Source organism: Fundulus heteroclitus, chromosome 18 (genome assembly GCF_011125445.2).
Source record: "Fundulus heteroclitus isolate FHET01 chromosome 18, MU-UCD_Fhet_4.1, whole genome shotgun sequence".
NCBI lineage: Eukaryota > Metazoa > Chordata > Actinopteri > Cyprinodontiformes > Fundulidae > Fundulus > Fundulus heteroclitus.
In genome coordinates, this window is record NC_046378.1 from 19,934,804 (window position 1) to 19,956,131 (window position 21,328).

The following is a 21,328-nucleotide window of genomic DNA, read 5'->3' on the forward strand; positions in this document are numbered from 1 at the left end:
TGAAATTCTAGTATGTTCAAGGCTATTCTTATCTCAGCCTCTGGGGTCTTTCAGAAAACCAACATAGAGTATTTTGTGCAGATCTGCCACACAAAATAAGAACAGAAATAATAAAATTACAGGTTGGAAAGTAACAAAATAGGTAAAAAATTTACAAGGGACTGTAAATTGACATTTGGATGAACATTCTCAATTTATGAACATTACAGAATGAAGCACAATCTGTTTTAATCCTCTGCATACGGATCTGCCTTGAGTACATATGTCTATACCTCCCCCTTCCACCTTTATCTGTTGAAAGTCATTTGTCCCTTCCAGGCTGGGTCTCTTTAACCAGGGAGGATACAAAATGCTGCAGCGAGCTCTTATGAGAATTAAAAGGCGAGACAATTCCCAGGCAGATTATGTTATCAGGCTCCTCTCCTTGGGAGCCAGCTCCCTTTTTTAATCTGTTCATGTCTATTTTAAAGATAAGGTTTAAAGCTTTTTTTTGCCTGAGCTTAAAATTCTTGGGCTGTCCTAAGTTTAGCACCCCTTTGCCCAATTTGGCGTTATTTGCTCTGCTGTCCATTTAAACGTTATTTGGATTTAATCACGGCTCCTGGTCTCGTCTGTATTTTTCCCGCGTGTTTGACTATGAACTATGTGAGGCAGATAGCTCCTCCTTCTAAATTTTTGGAGGGTTATTGCTTTAAAAAATTAGTATTTTTTTGCTCCACAGTCACCCCGTGCGTTCTCAGGTTGAGTGTACAAATCAAAGTGAAGATCAAATGCAATCCACTGGTTTCTTTTCAAGGCCATTATTTAAAACTGTTGATTCTGACTGCACTGTATTATAACTGGATCAAATTTACATTTCATACACCTGCATTGTAATGTATTGAAATGAAGCGAAGTAAACTTAACGTGTTCTTACTGATTGTTTTGCATGCAAGGAAATGGTGCCTTGAGATCGTCTTTGTTATGATCTGGTGTGTGTCAATTGAGGAGGATTGTATTTAAGGCGACAGTGAAGCAGGGGGTTAGGGAGTTTGTCCTGGAATTGGCAGGTTGCCGGTTTGATCCCCTGCTCGTGTCCTTGGGCAAGACCCTTCACCCGAATTGCCTGCTGACATTGGTCAGCCTTGCTTCTGTCAGTCTGCACAAGGGGAGCTATACTACTAACATAGCTCTCCATCATTAGGGGGTGAATGTGTGGGTGAATTACTGACTGCAGTGTTAGGTGCATTGGGTTCGTCAGACTACTTTAGGCGCTGTAGTACCATTTCAATATCAGAACATTGTGTTCTGGGTTGAGGCAGAGCTGGCCCAAGACTGCATTAGGTTCTAAGCAGAATTTTATAAGGGTGCTCGGATACAGCCGTCACTATGATTATGTTTTTTTGAGAGTGTAAAAGACTTGATTCAAGTTTAATGTTTTGTTAATAATCAATCACTGCAAAAAAAAGGCAATTGCACTAAAATTAATTCACAGTGTGCATGAAATGTGACCTTAACTCAAGCATGAGCGGCACAAATTGATTAAATCAGCATTAAAATATGACTGTGAACATAATTATTTGTTAGTGTTTTTAGAGTTGCAGCTGTTGTGAATCTTTCCAGTATAAAGTCAAATGCCCTGTTGGACCCGGGACCAACGGGGGGCCTAAAGCAGCTGCAATATTTGCTAATATCTCTTATATTAAAGCATACAACATACTGCATGCACTGTTTTTCACAAAAAAGTGAACACTTGTAACTCATAAGGACTATTAATGAAGAGCTGAAAGTATGAAAAACCATAATATTCGAAAAAAGAACCAACCAACCATACCAGCCAAAACTTTATTGCTTCGATTCAATCCAAAAGATGCCACTTTGGTCCATTGTATTTAATAAAAAATGGCTAAACCTTTGGTCAACTAGGCAAACTCACCAAGTCTACAGAGTGTGAAAACATACAATAAGTTAAAAAAATTACTTTTTGTGTAGAGAAAGCCATTCCACTGACTCTATCACTACAAAATGCAAATATAAAGAGAGCAATGCTTTCACACCATAAATATGCACGGAAGGTCAATACCTTCTTTCATCGTCCACTGTTAAAGTTCAAGATATGGATTGTCTAATTTTAGTTCAGCATTTTGTGGGGCTGCCTCGCTTTTATCTCGCCCCCCTGCTTCAGCTGTCATCTTCAGAATGCAGCGCTGGATGTCTTCACCAGGGCCTCACTCACTTTTCAAGTCTTTCCTCAATCGGCTCATGAAAGAAGACTCCTGCCAAAAACAAAAAGAGAAAGGAAAATAAAAGAGCTGAATTTAAAAAGTCAGGAACCTTTTGGCCTCAAGGACAAAAGTTTAAATTAAAACTGGTTTTTAAACACAAGTTGTCAATTGCTCTGTTCAGATAGTGCTCAATAATCCAACACTGCAAAAGCCTCAAAGGTAGCTTGCAAAAGTCATCCTTCCTCTTGTTTTTGTTTTCATTTTGAAACACTACAACCACAAACTGCACAATATTTCATTTAGAATTGCAATGAAAGCTATTTTTAATGATTTAAACTTAATCTGAAAAGTTTCAGATTATTCAGCCCCCCTTGAGTCAACACATTTTAGAGTTGTTTTTTTCTGCAGTTATGGCTGCAGCTTTGTCGGGGTATTCCTCTACCAGCTTTGAACATCTTAAAAGTTATTTATGTATTGTTTTTATTTAATCCAATTCCTTCCTCCAAAACAGCTCTGGCTCAGTCAAGTTGGATGAAGGCGTACTCTATAACGGGCTAACTCTGACAAACCTGCCTTTACCTGCCGATAAAAGGCATCCCCACAACGCGATGCTGCCGGTACACTGCAAAAATACAACTATAAATAAATAAGATTTTCTTAAAATGAGTGTACTTGTCCTTGATTTGAGCAGGTAAATAAGATGATTTGCCAATAGAATAGGATTTTTCCACTTAAAATAGGAACAATTCATCTCCATCATCTTATTTCAAGTGCAGGATGTCTAATTATCTTATTTTAGGGGTAAAGATACCCATTCCATTGGCAGATAATCTTATTTACAGGCTCAAATCAAGGACAAATAGACTAACTTTAAGAACATTTTACTTGTTTTTAGATCCGTTTTTGCAATGTAAAATGTTTCACTGTGAGGATGGCTGGTTCAGGGTAATATGCATGGAAGAAAAAGGGTTGAGTAAATTCAGTTTTGATCTCATCTAAATACCTTCTTTCACATGATTATTGTGACCCCTGGCTTGTGGAAAACTGCAAGCAAAACCTGTTAGGTTTTTACATCAACAAGGTTGTTCCTTGTTGCCACTTTGCCCCCAAAGACGAGCATATAAGTGTCCGTCGGTAATATAAATTATGTACTGCTTTGTGTTTCCCTGTAACATAATATCCAAATGAAACACATGGAAGTGTTTGGTTGTAATGTCAGAAAGTGTGGAAAAGTTTCAGGGTTATAAAGACTTTTGCAAGGCCATGTAGATGGATGATGTTTCAGAACCATGTTGATAGTAAGGAGTAACTTTGCATTTATTTTATTTTAGAAGAAGTGAAGTAGAGTAAAATAGACTTTGTGATTTCAGCTCCTGAACAGAAAACACATCTTATCACTGCAGGGAAAAAAAAGAAGAGTGTTTTAAAATAAAAATGAAATGGCAACATTTTCACCAGTTTGTTTTCACCAGTGACGGAGTGAAATTTTAAATCTCATTTTCACTCAAAAATGTTTTGTTCCTGTCTTTCCTGGAAGCTCCTTAAAACTTTTTGTGTTGGCTTTCCAACTGAACGCTTTAGATTTGCCAGGTAACTCAATTATATGGGATTATGAGAGCAAATGGATCTCTTAAAACTGGAAACTGCGAATCCAACGTGGTGAAAATGCTGCACATTCCTGATTATATATGTTTTCTGAGGAGGGTTTTGGACACAGAGCGCTCATAACACTCGCACTAAAAACACGCAAACACAACCAAAGGATTCAGTTGCTTTTACTTACACACTCCCCCACTGCAGACCTTACTTCTTCGCCGGGCCTAATGGCACATTTTCACTTTTTTTCTTCTGTGCCTCATTGAACAAAAGATATCTTTATGTTAGCAAGGAATGAGAGCGTGTGTTTGAGTGTTAGTCTGTTTTTCAGTGAACTCATCCTGGTTCAGAGCTCATGCAGCAGTAGGAAAGCACACCTCCACATTATGGTTTCCCAATCCAATCCCCAAGCACTGATCTAATCCGTCAGCACATGCTAGTTTTGATTCTTCTTGATGTGTGCAGACAGTTTTTTTCACAGCTTTTTTTTTAATCCCCTCACGAAAAACATATAAAATTGCTTGTTTTTGTGTGCACCTTGCATTATTACGCCGTTATGATGTCGGCACTATACAATCTTCCAGAGTGGTGGGCATATTTCATTGTCAGAGTAAGCAATTACAATGCAACGTCTAAAGTGATTTCATGTCAATGAACTGTTTATCATAGAAGGCTATAAACAACATTGAAAAAGGCCTCGTAAAAGCTCATAAACTCTTGTCTTATTCGCAACCTTGATTAAAAAGTGTGTCCTCTGTGTTCTGTTTGTGTTTGGGCAATTTGGCCGGGGTGTGTGCAGACTACACAGGGGATTGTCGAGTCCACGACAGTGAGAGAGAACTGGATGCAAAACAGCAATAAGTTTTGCTCCTTTTTACTTGTGTTACAACAGCAACAACTTGGCTGCCCTCGAGGAATATAATCACAATTCTTACTGTTGCGTAACTTGAAATGAAAACACAGTTTAGAGTATCATGCATTTCTGCAAATAGATGTCTCTGAATGTCTCACACTGCAACTTTAAATCAAGCATTTGTTACTTTGAAGAAAAGAAAAAAAAAAGTCCTGTTTGCTTTCTGGCAGAGAATAATTGTAAAAGATGATTTGTGTCTTGGCTTGGGGATGTAACGGCTTAGTCTTGCCTGGCTGGAGGACAGGGGGAGTTGGATGGTTATGAGTGGTAATTTTTTTGTTACTCTAGTGAGCAAAGCGTTGTTCAGCCCCATTGTTTCCCGGACATCCAGGAATGTTTGAATAGTGCTGGTTTGGGTCAAATCTGGAAAAAAGTGTTTTAGTGTGACAGCAATAAGAACCCTCTGGCACTTTGGAGAAACTGTCAGTAGTACAACTTCCACAGATTGCTTGCCTTAACAAGTTACATTTGATTCAATAAAGGATGTATAAAGCAGAGATATTTGGTGCAAATCATTTATATATATATATATATATATATATATATATGGCTTCAACCGGATGTTTCAACATTTGTCTTTTAGTGGAAAATGTTTCCCTGTTCTCTGGGATTTCAACCTGAAAAAAGGTTCCCTATTTGACTTGCCTTTAACCCATGTGAGGTCTCCCTGTTAATGTTTAATCTCCAGGTTTGTTGGAGATTGCACTTATTAGTCTTTTTATTTAAAACCTCTTTTTTCTACAACAAATTGACATGTCCTCAATAACATCATTGCGCTGGTAAATAAACAGACAGGGAAGATCATTTCTACCTGTGACATTGAGTCTTCAAGCTGCTTCAGCTCCTCGTAGTGGTCTCGAGAGTCTCTTAAAGGCTGAACCATGATTTCTTCGATCTGAGGGAAAAGCTGACCAAAATACACACAAAGAGTGAACAACTATTGCTGGAAACAAAAGTGCTTCAATAGCCACCTATATCTCTAAAGGCATTGTCCAATACCTTCATGACTGTCTCAAACATGGGGATGAGGACAAACTTGATGAAGCCAATCTGAGCGGTGGGTTTGGTAACTTTGTCTCTATCCATGAAGGGAGCTACTGGAAGACCCTCAGACTTCTCCCGGTCACTCTTAAAAACAAAAGAGGCCATTGCATTAATATTTTGTATAGTTTTCAAATTTTTTTCTGAAATATTAGCTCCTTCTGGGCAAAGGAAAATTCCAGCTACCTGCATGAAGTACTCTTCCAGTAAGCAGTCCACCCACGGCTCAGCCACCTCAGTTGGCCTCACTTCATTGGAAATATCGCAGCACTTGATCAACAGCTTCTTCAGCTAAAATAACAAACATAAACCTGTTCATCCTCAAATGTAATATGCCCAAGAGAGCTGTGGACAAAGAAGGTTATTCTTACTGTGAAAAGGATTTGTTTTGCTCATATTTCTAGCGTTCATTTCTTATTTATCAGTGATGCAGGCTATACAACCTCTGTTCCTTGCAACAAAAAAAACCTGATCCATTTAGGGTAGCTCTACAGTAAAATAAACAGGTGGTGATTTTGTAAGGGAAAATGTTTACATACGCATGTTACATGCTCCTCGTTGTTAAAATCAAAGTTGTCCAGGTTCTGCTTGAAGCCATCAAGAATCTCTCCGTGCCTCGCCATGTCAGTGGCCAGAATAAGGGTGATAATTGCCTGAAAACATGAGAGGAAAGGGCAAATCTTTTTAGCACGTATCATGGCGACTGCTAACTGCACTTACACTTTGGCTGAAGAGTCCCTGCTCTATAAGGGTAAATGGATTGAGCCTTTGTGTCTTGTTCAGCAGTGATAGCAGGATGGAATAAGATATAGACAGTCGGATTGGGCTTCGTCTGCAGTATTGCCGGCGCTCCTCCAGCGAAGAAAGAGCTGAGCCAGAAAGCAAAGCTCTCACTTTACTGCTCCATCTATGTTCCCATAAATGGACCAGTAAGTTCTTTCACAACTGAAAGAACGAGATCTGGGATACAAACGGCCCAAATGAGCTTCAGGGAGCTTAAAGTATAGCTGCTGCTTGTCCCTACTGAAAGGAGTAAATTGAGGTAGCTTGGGCATCAGGGCATCCCTTACAAGCCTCTCTTTGGAGGATTTCCAGGTAAATCCCACTGGGTTGAGATCACGGGGAAGACCCAGAACCTGCTGGAGGGACTATTTATTCTGTCTGACCTGGGGACGCCTTAGGATCCCCCAAAATGAACTGGAGGATGTTGCTGGGGAGGGGGATGTCTGGGGTTCCCTCCTGGACTGGTTGTCCCCATGACCCGATCTCAGATAAGCAGAAGACAATGGATGGATTGATATACTATTGACATCTAACAAAGAATCTAACCTCACCAAAGAAGCAACATTTTGACAAAAGTTCTGTCACTTTCAGAACTTTTTGCCATGACCGTGTGTTACGTTCAACAAGTCAACCGGAGGTTTGAGGGACAAAGACAATTCAGAATGAAATGCTTTATCATGGTAAGGAATTGCATGAGTGGAAATATGTTTATTGTTATTAGACAAGAGAAGTAAAGAGTTTTAAAGTGATCAGTGGATTAAAAACACACATGCAACATGTAAACTCGTGGATTTGTTTTGACTTCAGCTTTTTTGTTGGCAAATGTGTGAGTTTCAGGGTTTGTCAGAAAACCCATCGACACGTCCCAAAAACACAAGTCCGTGGAAGTTTTTTTTTTTTAATTATGAAATCAAGAATCATGAAATGGATTTATGACTCTGGATGAACATATAAGGGGAAATGTTAGCTGATTTAAGATAAAACTGAATCATATTCATCAGAAAGATTCATAGATATGTGGCAGCAGTGTAAACGATTGAAGAACAACTCAATACGATCGACATTCTTACCTGTCGGATCTTCTTGAATGCCTCAGGATCCACATTAGCGAAGATGTTGCACTCAGGAAGGGAAAGGATCTGAAAGGCCACAGCACAATGGTGGTTCTCCAGCGGGGAGATGTCGTTGTAACGCACTGCCAGCTCTGTGCGAGCGTTGATTTGGTACCTGATGGATGGATGAGATTGTTAAATGCATTTGAGATGGTTGGATAGTCAGTTCTCATGAAGTTCCTCTGATAAGGCTCTCACCTGCGTGAAAGTCAGATCAAAACATATCACTGTGGTAATCTCAGTCAGCATGTTTTCATACCTGAACTCTCTCCAGGCTGAACTAGTTTCACAGCTCATCAACAACAGTGTTGTGCAGAGTATTTCAAAACATAGTGGGGGTCAGTGGGCATCTGCAGTGCTGCATCTGTCAACAGTGCTAGAGACAGAGGGGAGAGCCTTACGTGTTGTTGTAGCCAGGGTGGTCCAGGTCGTGACACACGGCAGCTGTCATTAGAATTCCCAAATCTGTGAGCGTTAGCTTCCCCTGCAGGATAATGCAAAATGACAAAAAGCCTTTGACTGGAAATTCACTGGGAATATCTCGTTTAAACAATCTTAATTCTGACAGAAGATTTAGCAAAAAAAGATCAGGAAGCTTGTGCTGTGCTTTATTGGGTTGCCGTAGAAAGGATTTTGACAGCACAAAGCAGAGCGTGATTTTAAGCTGGAAGAAAAACAAAGCATGATTTTTTTTAAGTTTCTATAAATAAAGATAATAAATGTACTTAATACTTAGTAAAACCACCTATCACTTCAGTCGCAGCTGCAGTCTCTCTACCAGCTTTGCACATCCAGAGGCAAAACGTTTTGCTTGTTTTCTTTTGGGAAAACAGCTCAACCTCAGCCACATAGCTAATATTGGTACCGTCGAGAGGGACATATTTTACCTCCTTAGCTATGAATCTCTGCAGCTCCTCCAGAGGTACCACGGGCCTCTTTAGGCTGCTTCTCTGTTTAGCTCTTTGCTGACTTTAGCCAAACAGTAAGGAAGCTCTTGTCCACTTTCTGTCTTAAGGGCAGATTTTGCTTTATAAGAAAATTTCTTATTCAGATTTGCTGATTTAAAGGGGATCATGACAACAAATTTCATTTTTACGACTCTGACTGTGGTGGAAAGTGGTGGAGTCATGGTTGTGAAGTCATCTTAGTAGAGCTGCATGTCATTACCGCAACTGAGGAGTGACATTTGGCCTGACAAACAACAAGCCGAGGTTATTCTTTTATGTAATTCTTAGGAAAATTAACATTTGTAAGAATATTAACTACATGAAATGTTTTATATAGTGATGTCATGGCACCATTAAGTGTATCAGATTAAAAGCAACTGGATACATATGCACTCCATCCTTTTTGGATTTTAAAATAAATGTGAAAAGAATGCAACATTTTCCCTACTACTTTAAGGTTATACAGGACTTTGAGTTGATCTGTCACATAAAATCCCAATAAAGCACAGGGAAGTTTGTGATTGTAACACACATTTAAAAATAAAATAAAATTCAAGACACATGAGTAACTTTGCAAGATCTGAAAAAAAAAACCAGACACCGATCATACCTGCAGGTTGCAGAGGTGAATCATGCCATACATCATCTGACTAACACAGAAGCAGTGACGGAAGTTGTGGAAGGGATTGTTGCGATAATTTTCCTGAATTGCCAGCTAGGAGCCAAATAAATACACTTTCAGTTTACGTATCGCAGAATGTTAAACCAACCAGTGTTTCTAACCACTGACACGTTTGTCTGGTATATTTACCAGCCAGCGCTTCAGTGTGATGGGATTCATGTTAAATTCCTTCACTAGTCCCAAGTCATGGTACATGAACTCCAGACAACTCAGCATCTGTCGTCACAAACAGAGTGGAAAATAAAAAAAATCAGCAATTAGGTTTATTTTATTAAGGGGTAACACAAAACTGTAAAGATGGAGATCAACAGACCTCATTGTGCTCCCAGTGCCAAACATCAAACGTTGGCTTCTTCAGTGCATCGATGGTCTCCTGAGATAGCGTGTACTGAATATGGCAGATGAACAAAGACGGTCAGAAAATCCACGCAGCTTTTGCAGCCTTGACTGGATGTAATGCAGAGGAAGTACCTTTGGGTATGTGGGGACATCTCGTCTGGGCGTGACCTTCTTCCCATCATCTGAGAAGTTGTATTTGCATGAACAGTTTATCCTAAGATCAGAAGTAGACGCAACAGATTAATCTTTTCCTGTTTTTTTTTCATCGCATTTATTATGTGCGGTGTTTTGTTTGAAATCACCTGCTTCCAGATGTTGAAGTCACTTCGTCTCGAAGTTTCCTCAGATCATTTTTACACTTTTCTATTTCGACTACTTTCAAGCCCTCCACTGAAACATGACAGGCAATACGTTAAAGTTTTGCAGATGCTTTTTTTTTTTTGTTGGTAAAAACTCCCTTTCCAAAAAAGGTTAAAAAACCAAAACAACTGAACTTCAGTTCTTGCATTTTTCTCTCTTCCTCCAAAGAGCGTTCTCAGTTCAAAGCTAGTCGGGGAGCAGTTTCAAGCTTTTAAGCTGTAGGGAGCTTGGGACTGCTCCCCACTAGGTTTGAATTGACAATGCTCTTCAGATGAAGAGCCAAAAATACAAGAACCAAAGTCCAGCTGTTTTGTTTGTGTAACCTTTTATGTATTGGCCATGTCCTGGATGACCGAGGCTCTTCACCAGCAAACTCACTTTCCACTCTCTTCTCCAATGCTGCCAGCCTGTTGTTGACCTCGGTCTTCAGCTCATTGATGCGAAAGGCTCTGTGACGCAGTTAAGAACAAATGAGAAATCAGCTTTGTTTGTAGGTGACTCAGTTCACTTGTCGGGGCAGCGATGTGGGCTGTGGTGGAAATGCTTGGGTTTTATGAACATTACAGAGGTATGTTTAAAGATGGGGACGGCAAAGCTTCAGACATAACAACAGATGAAGGTGTTACCTGGTGAACTGCTCAGCCACGTGAGACAGCACACTCTGAAACATGTCCTCTCTCTCTGCTGGCATAAAAAAATGGTGAGTCATTAAACACCCATTACATTCCCATACAACTGATTTTAAAGACTTTACCTTCTGGCTGACCGGTAGGCAGCGGGACAACTTTGTACAGAAAGCTGTTAAGAAACCAGATGTGTACATTTTAGTCACATTTGCGTGAACTATCACGTGGAAGATCATGTCAGAGCTCCTGAGAGTGTGACTTTATCTTAAGAAAATGTCATGGGAAGAAATCTGAGCAGAGCATGAATATTTCTGCAGCATTTCTTGTACGTTACGTTGGAGAGTTGGTGGGCATCGTGGCGTCAATGGAGATCATGGCACCTTCTGGATTTATCACCTTGATGGGAGCGTTCCTGTAGAGAGAGAATAAGATTGTCTCGTGGTGGAACAATATATGCCTTTTTGGTTTGAACGTTGTCACATTTAAACCCCAGAGTTAAATGAAAATCAGATTAGGTGTGAGGGTATTTTTATTCAACCCCATTTAACCAGATGCCCCTTAATAAAAGCCACTATAGTAAACGGTATTACAAGCTTAAAAGCTTCAAAGATCTCCAGGAGCACTGTTCTGCCCATCTGTGTAAACATACCAATACATGGGAATATTGGCAACTCGGGAGGACCTGCAGACGTCCACAGCTCAGGTAGAAAGACTTTTGACAGAACAACTAATATTTATATGCAAAACATTATAGAAAACTACACATTCTCTTTCTTCTACGTCCCAATTACACTGCAAAAAGGGAACTCAAAGTAAGTAAAATTTTCTTGAAATTAGTAAATTTTTCCTACATTTGAGCAGCTAAATAAGACTATTTGCCAATGGAATGAGTATTTTTACCCCTAAAATAAGATAATTAGATATCCTACACTTGAAATAAGATGATGGAGATGAATTGTTCTTATTTTAAGTGCATAAATCTTACTTCATTGGCGAATAGTTTTATTTAGCTGCTCAAATCTTTTTGCAGTGTATGTACTGCTTTGTGTATCTTGAAATCCCAAAAAAGTTTGTGGCTATAACATGACAAAATCTGAGAATGTTTAAAGGGTGTGAAAACTTTTGTAAGTGAGAATACACTCTGCCACGGGGAAGAAAGACAAAAAAGAAAAATAAATCTAAACAACAACATCGACATCAGCAAGATTTACTCTAGAAACAGTGACAAAGAGCACAAAGAGAAACTCAAATGTATCATTAATCATCTCCAGTTTTGATATGTATATGACGCCAACATTGTTTAGCCAAACGGAATAGAATATTCTTTTATTCGTCCCACAGTGGGGAAGGTTTAATGCTACATGTATTTAATATATTTATGTGATATCTCCTTATATTGCATTACAAAACCAAGCCAAACAACAGACCTGGGAAGGTTGGATGAGGAACACAGAAGTTCCTTGATGTCGCCTGGATTACAGTGCCGACTGAAAACCACCTGAAATACAATAATTCATCAAAGTCAGATCCAAGGTTAGCTACACCAGCAACCAGGATGTATGACAGCGGATCTCTGCAAAATAAGTTAGCAGTAATAAAGAGCATTTCATAAATGTCTTGTGTTTACAAATCTTACACAGTGAAATGAGGGTTGGACTGTCTCATCTTAAATAAGGCAAAGTTAGAGGCTGCATTGCTTCATGGGAATAATTTGGAAGAAAACAACAGCTGGAGTGAGAGATTTCCTGGAGCTCTCAAAGATGTCACTCACGTGCAAACAAATCAGTCGAGTTTACAAGAGTAAGTCAGCACTTGCAGTCTGTGTAATTGAAGGAATGAGCAATGATTTACAGCAAGGACCCAGCCAGAACATAAACTGCAGTTTTCATGGGAGCAGGGGCTGTAGCCCAAGCTGTAAAACAAACAAAATATACATCGCTGTCCAAACGATGGGCTTGGAGCTCCTGTAGAGACGTGTGTCTGGGTCAGATTTCTCCTTAAAAAGCGTTTTACATCCCTAAATGAGCAAAGTTTCTGCTTCTTATTTCTGAATGTTTGGAACCTAGACGGACAAAAGGAGCATTGTTGCACATCCTAACGCCCAACAGCTGTTAGACTTTATAACCATCACTGCTCCCAACAACTCAACAACTCGAGTCTTCATTCTTGTAACAGTAAATAGTCTGTCGCTGTTTTTTGTTTGCACAAATAGACATGCATGCTTTGTGCATTTCCAACCTTCTTAGTTAAACAGTTCTTTAATCCAAGTATGCTACTTATTATAACTGTACAGAATATTTTTCTTATGATGAATATTTCCCCTGTGTACTCTCGTATTAATATATATATATATATATATATATATATATATATATATATCTTTATTTGTATCAGAATGCTCCTTTGCCTTTCATTTTGCTGCTGGTACACCTAAATTTCTCGACTGAGGAACAATAAAGGTAATTTCTATTTCAATCTATTTTATTCTATACATGAAATCTAAGCTTGACTTTATTTGTTGAACTGTTCATATTGTAGGGTCTCTTAAATTGCTAAGCTGTTACTCTGTTGTCATTATGGAGAAAGTGGAAAGGGGTTTTACTTAAGTATTTTTCGAGCTCTATATCATAATAATTAACAATAACATAATTATTTTTATATATAAATGTTTCCTGGTGAATATGACGTATGAAGAGGCTTGTTGCATGTTTAACACGTGTTTTGTCGGCAGCACCTATGATTAGACGCTTCACCGTCTAATTTTAGATCCTTGTTACGGTACTTGAATCCTCTCCGGGAATAGCTGCTGTGTGGCAGGTGACTTATTGACGGGGTTTTTGGTTTACCGCTGTTTATTGTGGTTTATTTTACAGCTGAAACACGAAAGATTGGTAGTCATTCATATTCTTGACAATAAAGTAATTGGATTTGAGAGAAATAGCTGATCTTTAAAAAAAAACTTACAAAAACAAGTCAAAGAGAGACAACAAACCCAGCAAAACTTGTGAAATATATATTATATAACTCTTATGGAAAGCAATTGTGTTAAATATTTGCTGCTGTCTCTCTCAAAGTCCATGCTCATGTTATATTTGCATCAACAGAATAATTAATATTAAATCAGGTCACTTGAACATACATATACAGTTGCATTTCATTCATACAAGAAAATATCCTATAATATAATAATTATATAATTATTCAATCTTGTTTAAATGTTAATTGCATATTTTTTTTATTCTTATCATTTTTAGTCTTTTCTAATGGCATTTGTTGTTACAGCTTTTTGCCTCCATCATAGCCTTTTTGGCATGTGTTATTGTGCTAAATAAACAAAATATTAAATTAATGCATAAGCTTGAGAAGTATTTGAGACTGAATATCAAAGATGCCTTTGTTTCAATAAACAAATAATTTGATCCTTAAAGTATGTAACACCCAAAACCCATAAAAAAGAGCTGCATGTTGGGTTATTTTTTATGCTGACTAACACATTCATTCGCGTTTAATCCATTTTTAGTTGTTGTTGCGCAAATTTAAACCAGTTATTTGGACATATCATGCAAGTTAAAGTTTGACCCAATTTAATAAATAAACCCTATCAAGCTCATTACTACAAACTTTATTGAAACATTTGGAATCAGTCTTACCTTTTGCACCTTCCCATCAACATCCAGGTAAATGTTTCTGGGAGGGAAAGACGAGGAACTGGAGCCCATGGTGCTAGACACCTGAAGAGGTTCTGCTTTGGAGACCCTGCTACCAACCTGAAGTGCCAACAAACCGATTCGACTTCTCAGGGTCTGCTGCAAATAAGGCAATATTATGGTATGCTTAGCACATTTATGCAGACAATCAGACATTCAGTTGAGTAATGGGAAAGAAAATCTAACAAAAGAAACAGGTTATAGCAACAGACACTATGTTAAAAGTTTCTGATAATAACTTAAAATTAGGTAAAATGCTCATAAAACTTTAAATGTAAAGTAGTCCTGTTTGCATGCAATAAATCAATAAGACAAATTAGACAGGTAGTAGCAACAGACACTATGCTAACTGTTTCTGATAAAACTTAAAATTAGGTAAAATGCTCATAAAACCTTTAAATGTAAAGTACTCCTATTTTGCGTGCAATAAATCAATTAGAAAAACAAAACAAGTGGATGATATCCTGTAAAGTATCAGTGCATGTGTTGAACTCACAGCGTCAGTGATGCTGCTTCCTCCCGTGGAGACTGGAAATAAGGTCCCAGGTGCAGAAGATCCGGCTTACTCACGTCTCACATGAAGGCACGTTCAGACACAAACAACCACACGCAAACTGGAAGCGGTGAAGAGGAGAGGAAGGCTGTGAGTGATGAGGCTGATGATGCTGTACAGGTGAGAGCAATGGAGTACTGCGTGTAAGTGGCACTTGTTGCCATGGGACCGTTACTATGGAGAATAAAGAGACGATCATCAGTTCTGAAGGGGTGATGGGATATTACGTGAATGGGCTTAAAAGCTCTGCATTGTCTGAGTTAAGGCAAAGGCTTAAGTATTACAAGGATTTTAGAAGGGAAGAAACATACTATATAGCAAATGCAAAAATATGAATATCTCTTTCGAACATTTCTCCTTGTTACAATATTAGAATATGCTTAAAAATCTAAACGTCTCGACACATTCTTCTTTGCAAAATAGCTCCAGCTCAGTCAGATTTTATGGATAGTGTCTTTGTGGAGAAAAGCATCCCTCGCGCCCTGATGCAGCCACAGCCGTCTCACATTTGCAGATGAATGTTCAGCTTTTCCACACGCAGTATTTGTTTTTCGGCAGACCAAAGTGAGCAACTCCTCCCACGTGTTCGCTGCGTTCCCCTACATGGCGTGTAGGCAAACTATAATCAGATGTTCATGTGGCTTCTTCCTCCTCTTCCATAAAAAAAAAAAAAAAAATGATTTGTGGAGTGCAAGACAAGCAAAACGAATGACTGTGGTAGGAAACGAACAATGACACAGGACTATTCTCATCCTGGACATGATCTGTTTGAGTTGCAGCCATCAGGAAGGCTTTACAGATTCATCCAGATACGCACCTCCAGCTTTATACCCCAGTGCCAAAAACCTTAAACCAACAATAATATGGCTGCTATCAGGCATACCTAAAATGGCAAGCTGCACCTTATGTTCTACCTGTTAAAAAAACAAAACATATATATTTTTTTTACTACAGGATAAGCTTTGCAATATGTTGTGCAGATGTATGGCGATAAGGCTTTGAATTTGAATTGAATTTAAATAGTAGTCGTCCTTTTGGGTGATTGAGCCACCCAGGCCGTGAATCCCTGCAGCTCTCTGAGCTCGGCCAACCTGCAGAGGAAGTTAATTTCAACCGCTTGAAATCTGGATCTTGTTCTTTTGTTCATGATCCATCTGCCATGATTGTAGGTAGTGGCCACAACGCTGACAGAGCTCTGAATTAACAGCTCCCCATGTCCATAGCTAATAAAGTACACCCCAAAAACCTACACTACATACATAAAACCCTGAAAGGAGAAAATACTTTCTTTTAGACATCATTTTGTAAGTTTGGGAACAGTTAAACTTCAGCTGAGATGTGTCCGAGTTCAGTTTGGGGAATTTAAAAACAGTAATTTAAATAACAACAGAAAAAAAGTATCAATGTGGTTTTTATTTTGTCAGTGACTGATGCAAACATCCTCCTTTGTTCTGCCCATCTTTTTAACTTAAAAAATACAATTTAAAAGGAGACATTCTATTAAGACAAGGGACAACTATGAAAATCAAACTGCGACCATTCAACGCAAACTGTCCTGCCGTACTGCTACAAACTCAACTATTTGAGATGTAATGAAATAATATGTTCACCATCAATTTTGTTATCGCAACACTTAGTTGCTTACTAAGGAAATGTTTGCTTTTGTATGGTAATGAAAGTTGAAATATTTGTGTGGGAGAAGCCATTCTGGACAGCCAAAGAAAAAGGAGGGGGGTTTAAGGGGGGAAAAAATAAGTAAGATATTAATTACTTCAACAAATGGCCTTTAAATTATTAGGGTCTTGTCAGATAAAATAATAAAAGTCAATTTTTTTTAAAAGGATTGATTACATACTTTTGCTTTGCTCCCTTTTACCCTTTGTCCAGAGGAAATAAACAAAATTTTAAATAAAAATGTTTCAATGAGGAAATGTTCAGCTGAGTATTTGCCAATTATCTGACTGGTGTTAACAAGGACATCTGCAGCAGGGCTCAAACAGGTAGCAGGAGGTGTTTAATTGGGACTGGAGAGCGAACATCACCTCCTGTCAACTCAGAGGACACATTCTCTCCACACACATGCAGACACACAAACACACACACATCCTTTTTGTACTCTGAAGTGATGCAGCTCTCCAGAGTCTAATTACTCCCCTTTCCCCGCTCTCCTTCCACACCGGAGGAAGCGTGGAACATGACAGAACAGACTGTGGCACCAGCGTTCAATAAGTGAGCTCACTAGAGATTAAAAGCAACTTTCCAAAGCCCGGCAAGACTGACCCGCTTCTATCATCTGACGACATCTTATGTTGCACAAGCGATTATGCGCACGTTTCTGTGTATTCTTGCCGTCATGTGAGGACACTGCGCTGCATGTGTATTCATGAGCCTGAGCATCGGTGGATAAATGGTGCTTCCATTAGAACAAAGACAGCAATGAGCAGATCAAACCAGGCGGATCTGATTAGGTTATGCAACTGCGGGATTCACACCTTCAGCGAGGGAAGATCCATTTCAGGATAAAAGCAATCGATAAAATCAGGAGGATTTCCATGACAAAACATGTGCAGCTGGACCTCTGAGGAAAACACATTATCCTTATTATACTGATGGATCGGGTCAATTTAAGTCCATGAATTTTTACACATTTACTTCACATGTAAATATACCACATTACCAATTTCAATCTTTTTTTACGTTTTATGCAAGGTAAATGTTTCCTTAGGTACCAGGCAACACAAAGAAGGGGAAATTAATATGACTGATCTCTTACTCCTATGCGTTGATGGAGCTGTCTTGCTGGGGAACTGAGTTCAAACAAGTTTGCACAGGGAAAAACAAAACAATGGAGCGGCGTAATAATAACCCCCTCCAAATTTAGAGAAACATCTTTCAACTGCTGTCTAGCTTACTGACAACAGATCAGCATCATCAACAACATCCTATCATCAACAGCATCATCAACAACATCCCAGATAATCTCATGTCAAAGATGAAGAGGGATTCAGTCATTTTGAGAGAAGTAGACATTCTGAGACAACATTACTCAAAGCAACATATATATATATATATATATATATATATATATATATATATATATATATATATATATATATATATTATAAATTATTATAATTATAAATATATATTATAAATATATTTTGGTAAAGAGGCATTTTAAATATATATCTATATCTATCTATCTATCTATCTATCTATCTATCTATCTATCTATCTATCTATCTATCTATCTATCTATCTATCTATCTATATATATATATATATATATATATATATATATATATATATATATATATATATATATATATACTGTATATATTTAAAATGTCTCTTTATCAATTTAGGAACCCATTAAAATATTAATTTATTTACCTCTATGCAGAAAAACCACTCAGGACAGGGAAACAGTTGTAAAAGGTTTATAGAAGGAACGATGAGCGTTTTCTGTAGGGAGGATGGAGCGAGCCAGTTGCAGAAAGGTATAACTGCAGACGAAGTTTCGGAAATCCAAGACGACGATCTTAAGCGTACTGTGTTAAAAAGGAGGAGGTAGCTCAGAGGGAGAGGTACCAGTCTGGTTTTGGATCTGAGGTTCTGAAAGCTGTCTAAATTCTAGAGGGACCGGTGTTGCTGTGTGAGTGGGAGACACTCTGTTTAGTGATTCTGTGACTTTGCACACACAGTGCTAACCTGGCCAGCCAGATTGATGAATTGTAGCACTCTACGTTCTGCATATTATCAATCTGGGACTGATGCCATCTAATCTGTTTGGGGAATGGAGGGACTGATTGGGCGAAGCGACACCTAGTGCCCGCCTACCAAAAGTTGGCTTTAGCCAGTCACAATAGAAAATTAAGCCGTAAACAGAGCGCATCTCGAGAACCCACAAGAAGGTAAACTAGTCAAGGCACTTCTTCCTGTTCTTGTTTCAAAGAAGAAATTGTGGATTCTTGTGAGTTGCTATGCGTACGTCCTTCCGTCGCTGCCATGTTTGTGTTGGTCCAGCTGTGGGCTCGTCAGCTCTTGTTTTCGTCACAGCTGGCATGTCCCGCCTTAAATCATAATACTGCAACGTGATTGGCCCGAACCGATTTTGGTTCGATCACAAACGGTTGAAGCAGGAGCGGTACAAGATGGATTCTTGTGTGTTTGTGAACCCATAAATACCACGAGAATTCATCTTTCAGGCAAGGTTAACACAGTGCAGTTGGTTCCACCTATTTTTAGGAATACCAGAGTCAAGGGGGCTGAATACAACTTCTCGGTTTTATGATAACCTCTGAAAACCATGTGCCCTTTTACTTTTACATTACAATGAACTACTTTGCTTTAGTATATGTAAAAAAATGAAATTAAACCTGTTGAGGTTTGTGAATGCAATAATGGGGAATAGTTATAGAAGTACAAAACATTTACCATGTTACTGTTTTAACTCTTTCATTTCACTAATTTAACATGGTCATGTAGATTTAATGTGCTTCTGCATTTTATTGTGCTTTACACTAAGCAAGAGGCTTGCTGTGTGGGTTTCATGGTTCACTGCCACAAACAAGTGAGGACTGTGAACACCACACAGAAAATTAATCTTTTACACCTGGAAGTTACACTTTTGCTTAATGTGTTGCACTAGGAGTCCATGTGAAACATTTCTTTCTGTATGAGAACGATGACAATGAAGCGTTTTGATCTTGGAATTTTTTTTTTATTGTTTTTTTGCATGTTCAGTCTCTAACATTAGGCTAGCCTTTTTTTGAGCACAGTGTAAGCGCTATAAGATGATTGCTACATGCTACTGCTGACTGATAATGCTGAAGTTTGTGTCTGCTTTGCATCTTTGAGTTCTGCACTGAATAAAGCTATTCTGATGTTATTTTATAGCATCATTTATCCTTCTTTAAAGCAGATTCACAAATACTCAACTGATTTACTGTACAGTAAAACATAATCTGAGAAACCTGGACTATTTTAGATTGAAACCAATGTGAAATGTACAACAGGCTGGTCAAACCTGGACTGAATTTTTCCAAAATGATAACGGATGTTTTAAAAAACAGTAATTTGTGACTCCTTAATGTTCAGGGGTTTTCTTTCTCGTTATTAATCAATCTGATGTTGAACTTTAGAATCACTTAGGCCATTTTCACAGCTGATAGTCCGGTAAACCCGGATCGATTAAGGAGCAAATTGCAAATTTTCAGATGGTGCGGTTTGCTTTCACACTGCCCTTTGTTAAACGAACCAAACCTTATGACCAAACCGTTCAATCCCTCGCCTGTGGTGTCGCTGCACCAAGAAGCACACACGGAAAAAGATCAGTCAGCAACACATCACAACTTCCTTTTGTGCAAAAATGTAAACAAGATGGAATGGCAACAGATTTTAGCAGTGTGATTGCAATGCTGTCTTTTGGCATGTGTGCCACAGAAGCACAATTCAACAGTGGACTCAGCATGAGCAGAGGATGAGGCAGAGAACCACGGAGATCTTTATATTTTACACATGGCTCCTTATGAGGTGGTGGCGTGCGAGCAGGGGGCACACAGCTCCATTGAACTGATGTCACACTTACACAAATTTTGAGCAAGGTATTTACAATATACGAGTTACTTTATTAGTAATATTTACCCAGATTGCCCTGCCCTGTAGTCCACTTCCTGCTTTTGGAGTGGCCTCTGGTCCGCTTGGTATTCACATGTGTATTCAAACTGCTCCAGCGTTCAGTTTAACCAAGCTGAGACCTAGGCTTTGAGGTGGACCCAAGTTTGCTTTTGTGGTCCACATCATCCACAATTTGATCGTCCATTCACACCTCCCCAACCAAACCGAACTTTCTGAGCTAACGAACCAGAACCTGATTAAAGCTGACAAAGCATGGCTAAAAAAGCACCAAAATTCAAAAACCTAGAAATGCGTAGATTGTAGTAACTTAAATTGTTCTGGAACCCTTAAATTAGTTTTTTTAATGAAATGCAGTAATGGTTGTCTTGTTTTCTGTGTTTATATATTTTTTACTAAATATTTAAGTAAATACTGAGAGTCAGGTCAGTGGAGGTGAGTCAACAGATTTAGTTTTCTTGCTAGTGACTGTTTTGCTATGAGCCGGGTTTGTTTATAAAGGGCAGACGGATTTGCTGGTGTGACTGCTCACAACTACTTGACAGGGTCTCACATGCACGGACATGCACACGAAAGAACCCGGGGGCCACGCTGCAAAAGACAAAAGCTCAATTTATAACTGAGCTGGGAGTGCAGAACTGCCTCCTAACAAAGCCTATACAGAGCTGGGAAGGATTGTTTGTCCTCTTGTGGATTTCTACTGTTTGGGCTTTTTTTGGGTCACATTTCAATCTTCTTTAAATCAGAGAAGGATGACCTACATGAATACTGTAGATATTCTGTTTTCAAAGTATTATGACATTTTTAAGACAAAAAACAACAACAATA

At 38.7% G+C, this 21,328-nt stretch overlaps 1 protein-coding gene across 1 annotated transcript; it reads right to left on the reverse strand.

Moving 5' to 3' along the window:
• Window positions 1–1,838: 1,838 nt before the first annotated feature.
• On the reverse strand, window positions 1,839–20,574 carry pde9al (phosphodiesterase 9A like). Its single transcript, XM_036150225.1, has 20 exons — window positions 20,510–20,574; window positions 14,807–14,924; window positions 14,254–14,409; window positions 12,031–12,101; window positions 10,938–11,015; window positions 10,732–10,775; window positions 10,604–10,661; window positions 10,356–10,426; window positions 9,920–10,007; window positions 9,750–9,831; window positions 9,592–9,666; window positions 9,408–9,494; window positions 9,207–9,311; window positions 8,051–8,133; window positions 7,608–7,764; window positions 6,294–6,407; window positions 5,941–6,045; window positions 5,713–5,841; window positions 5,525–5,620; window positions 1,839–2,255 (listed from the first exon to the last, which is right to left on the reverse strand). The coding sequence occupies exons 3-20, from the start codon at window positions 14,320–14,322 to the stop codon at window positions 2,208–2,210; spliced, it is 1,560 nt and encodes a 519-aa protein (XP_036006118.1). The 5' UTR covers window positions 14,323–14,409; window positions 14,807–14,924; window positions 20,510–20,574; the 3' UTR covers window positions 1,839–2,207.
• Between the last annotated feature and the right edge of the window lie 754 nt (window positions 20,575–21,328).

Bases quoted from the DNA above. Each gene is read 5' to 3' on its own strand.
- pde9al (XM_036150225.1), bottom strand. From the start codon at position 14,322: ATGGGCTCCAGTTCCTCGTCTTTCCCTCCCAGAAACATTTACCTGGAT. The intron at 10,776-10,937 runs GTAACGTACAAG...GTTTCTTAACAG, and splicing joins ATGCCCACCAACTCTCCAAC to CTTTCTGTACAAAGTTGTCC. The intron at 7,765-8,050 runs GTAAGGCTCTCC...TCCATCCATCAG, and splicing joins CACCCTGGCTACAACAACAC to GTACCAAATCAACGCTCGCA.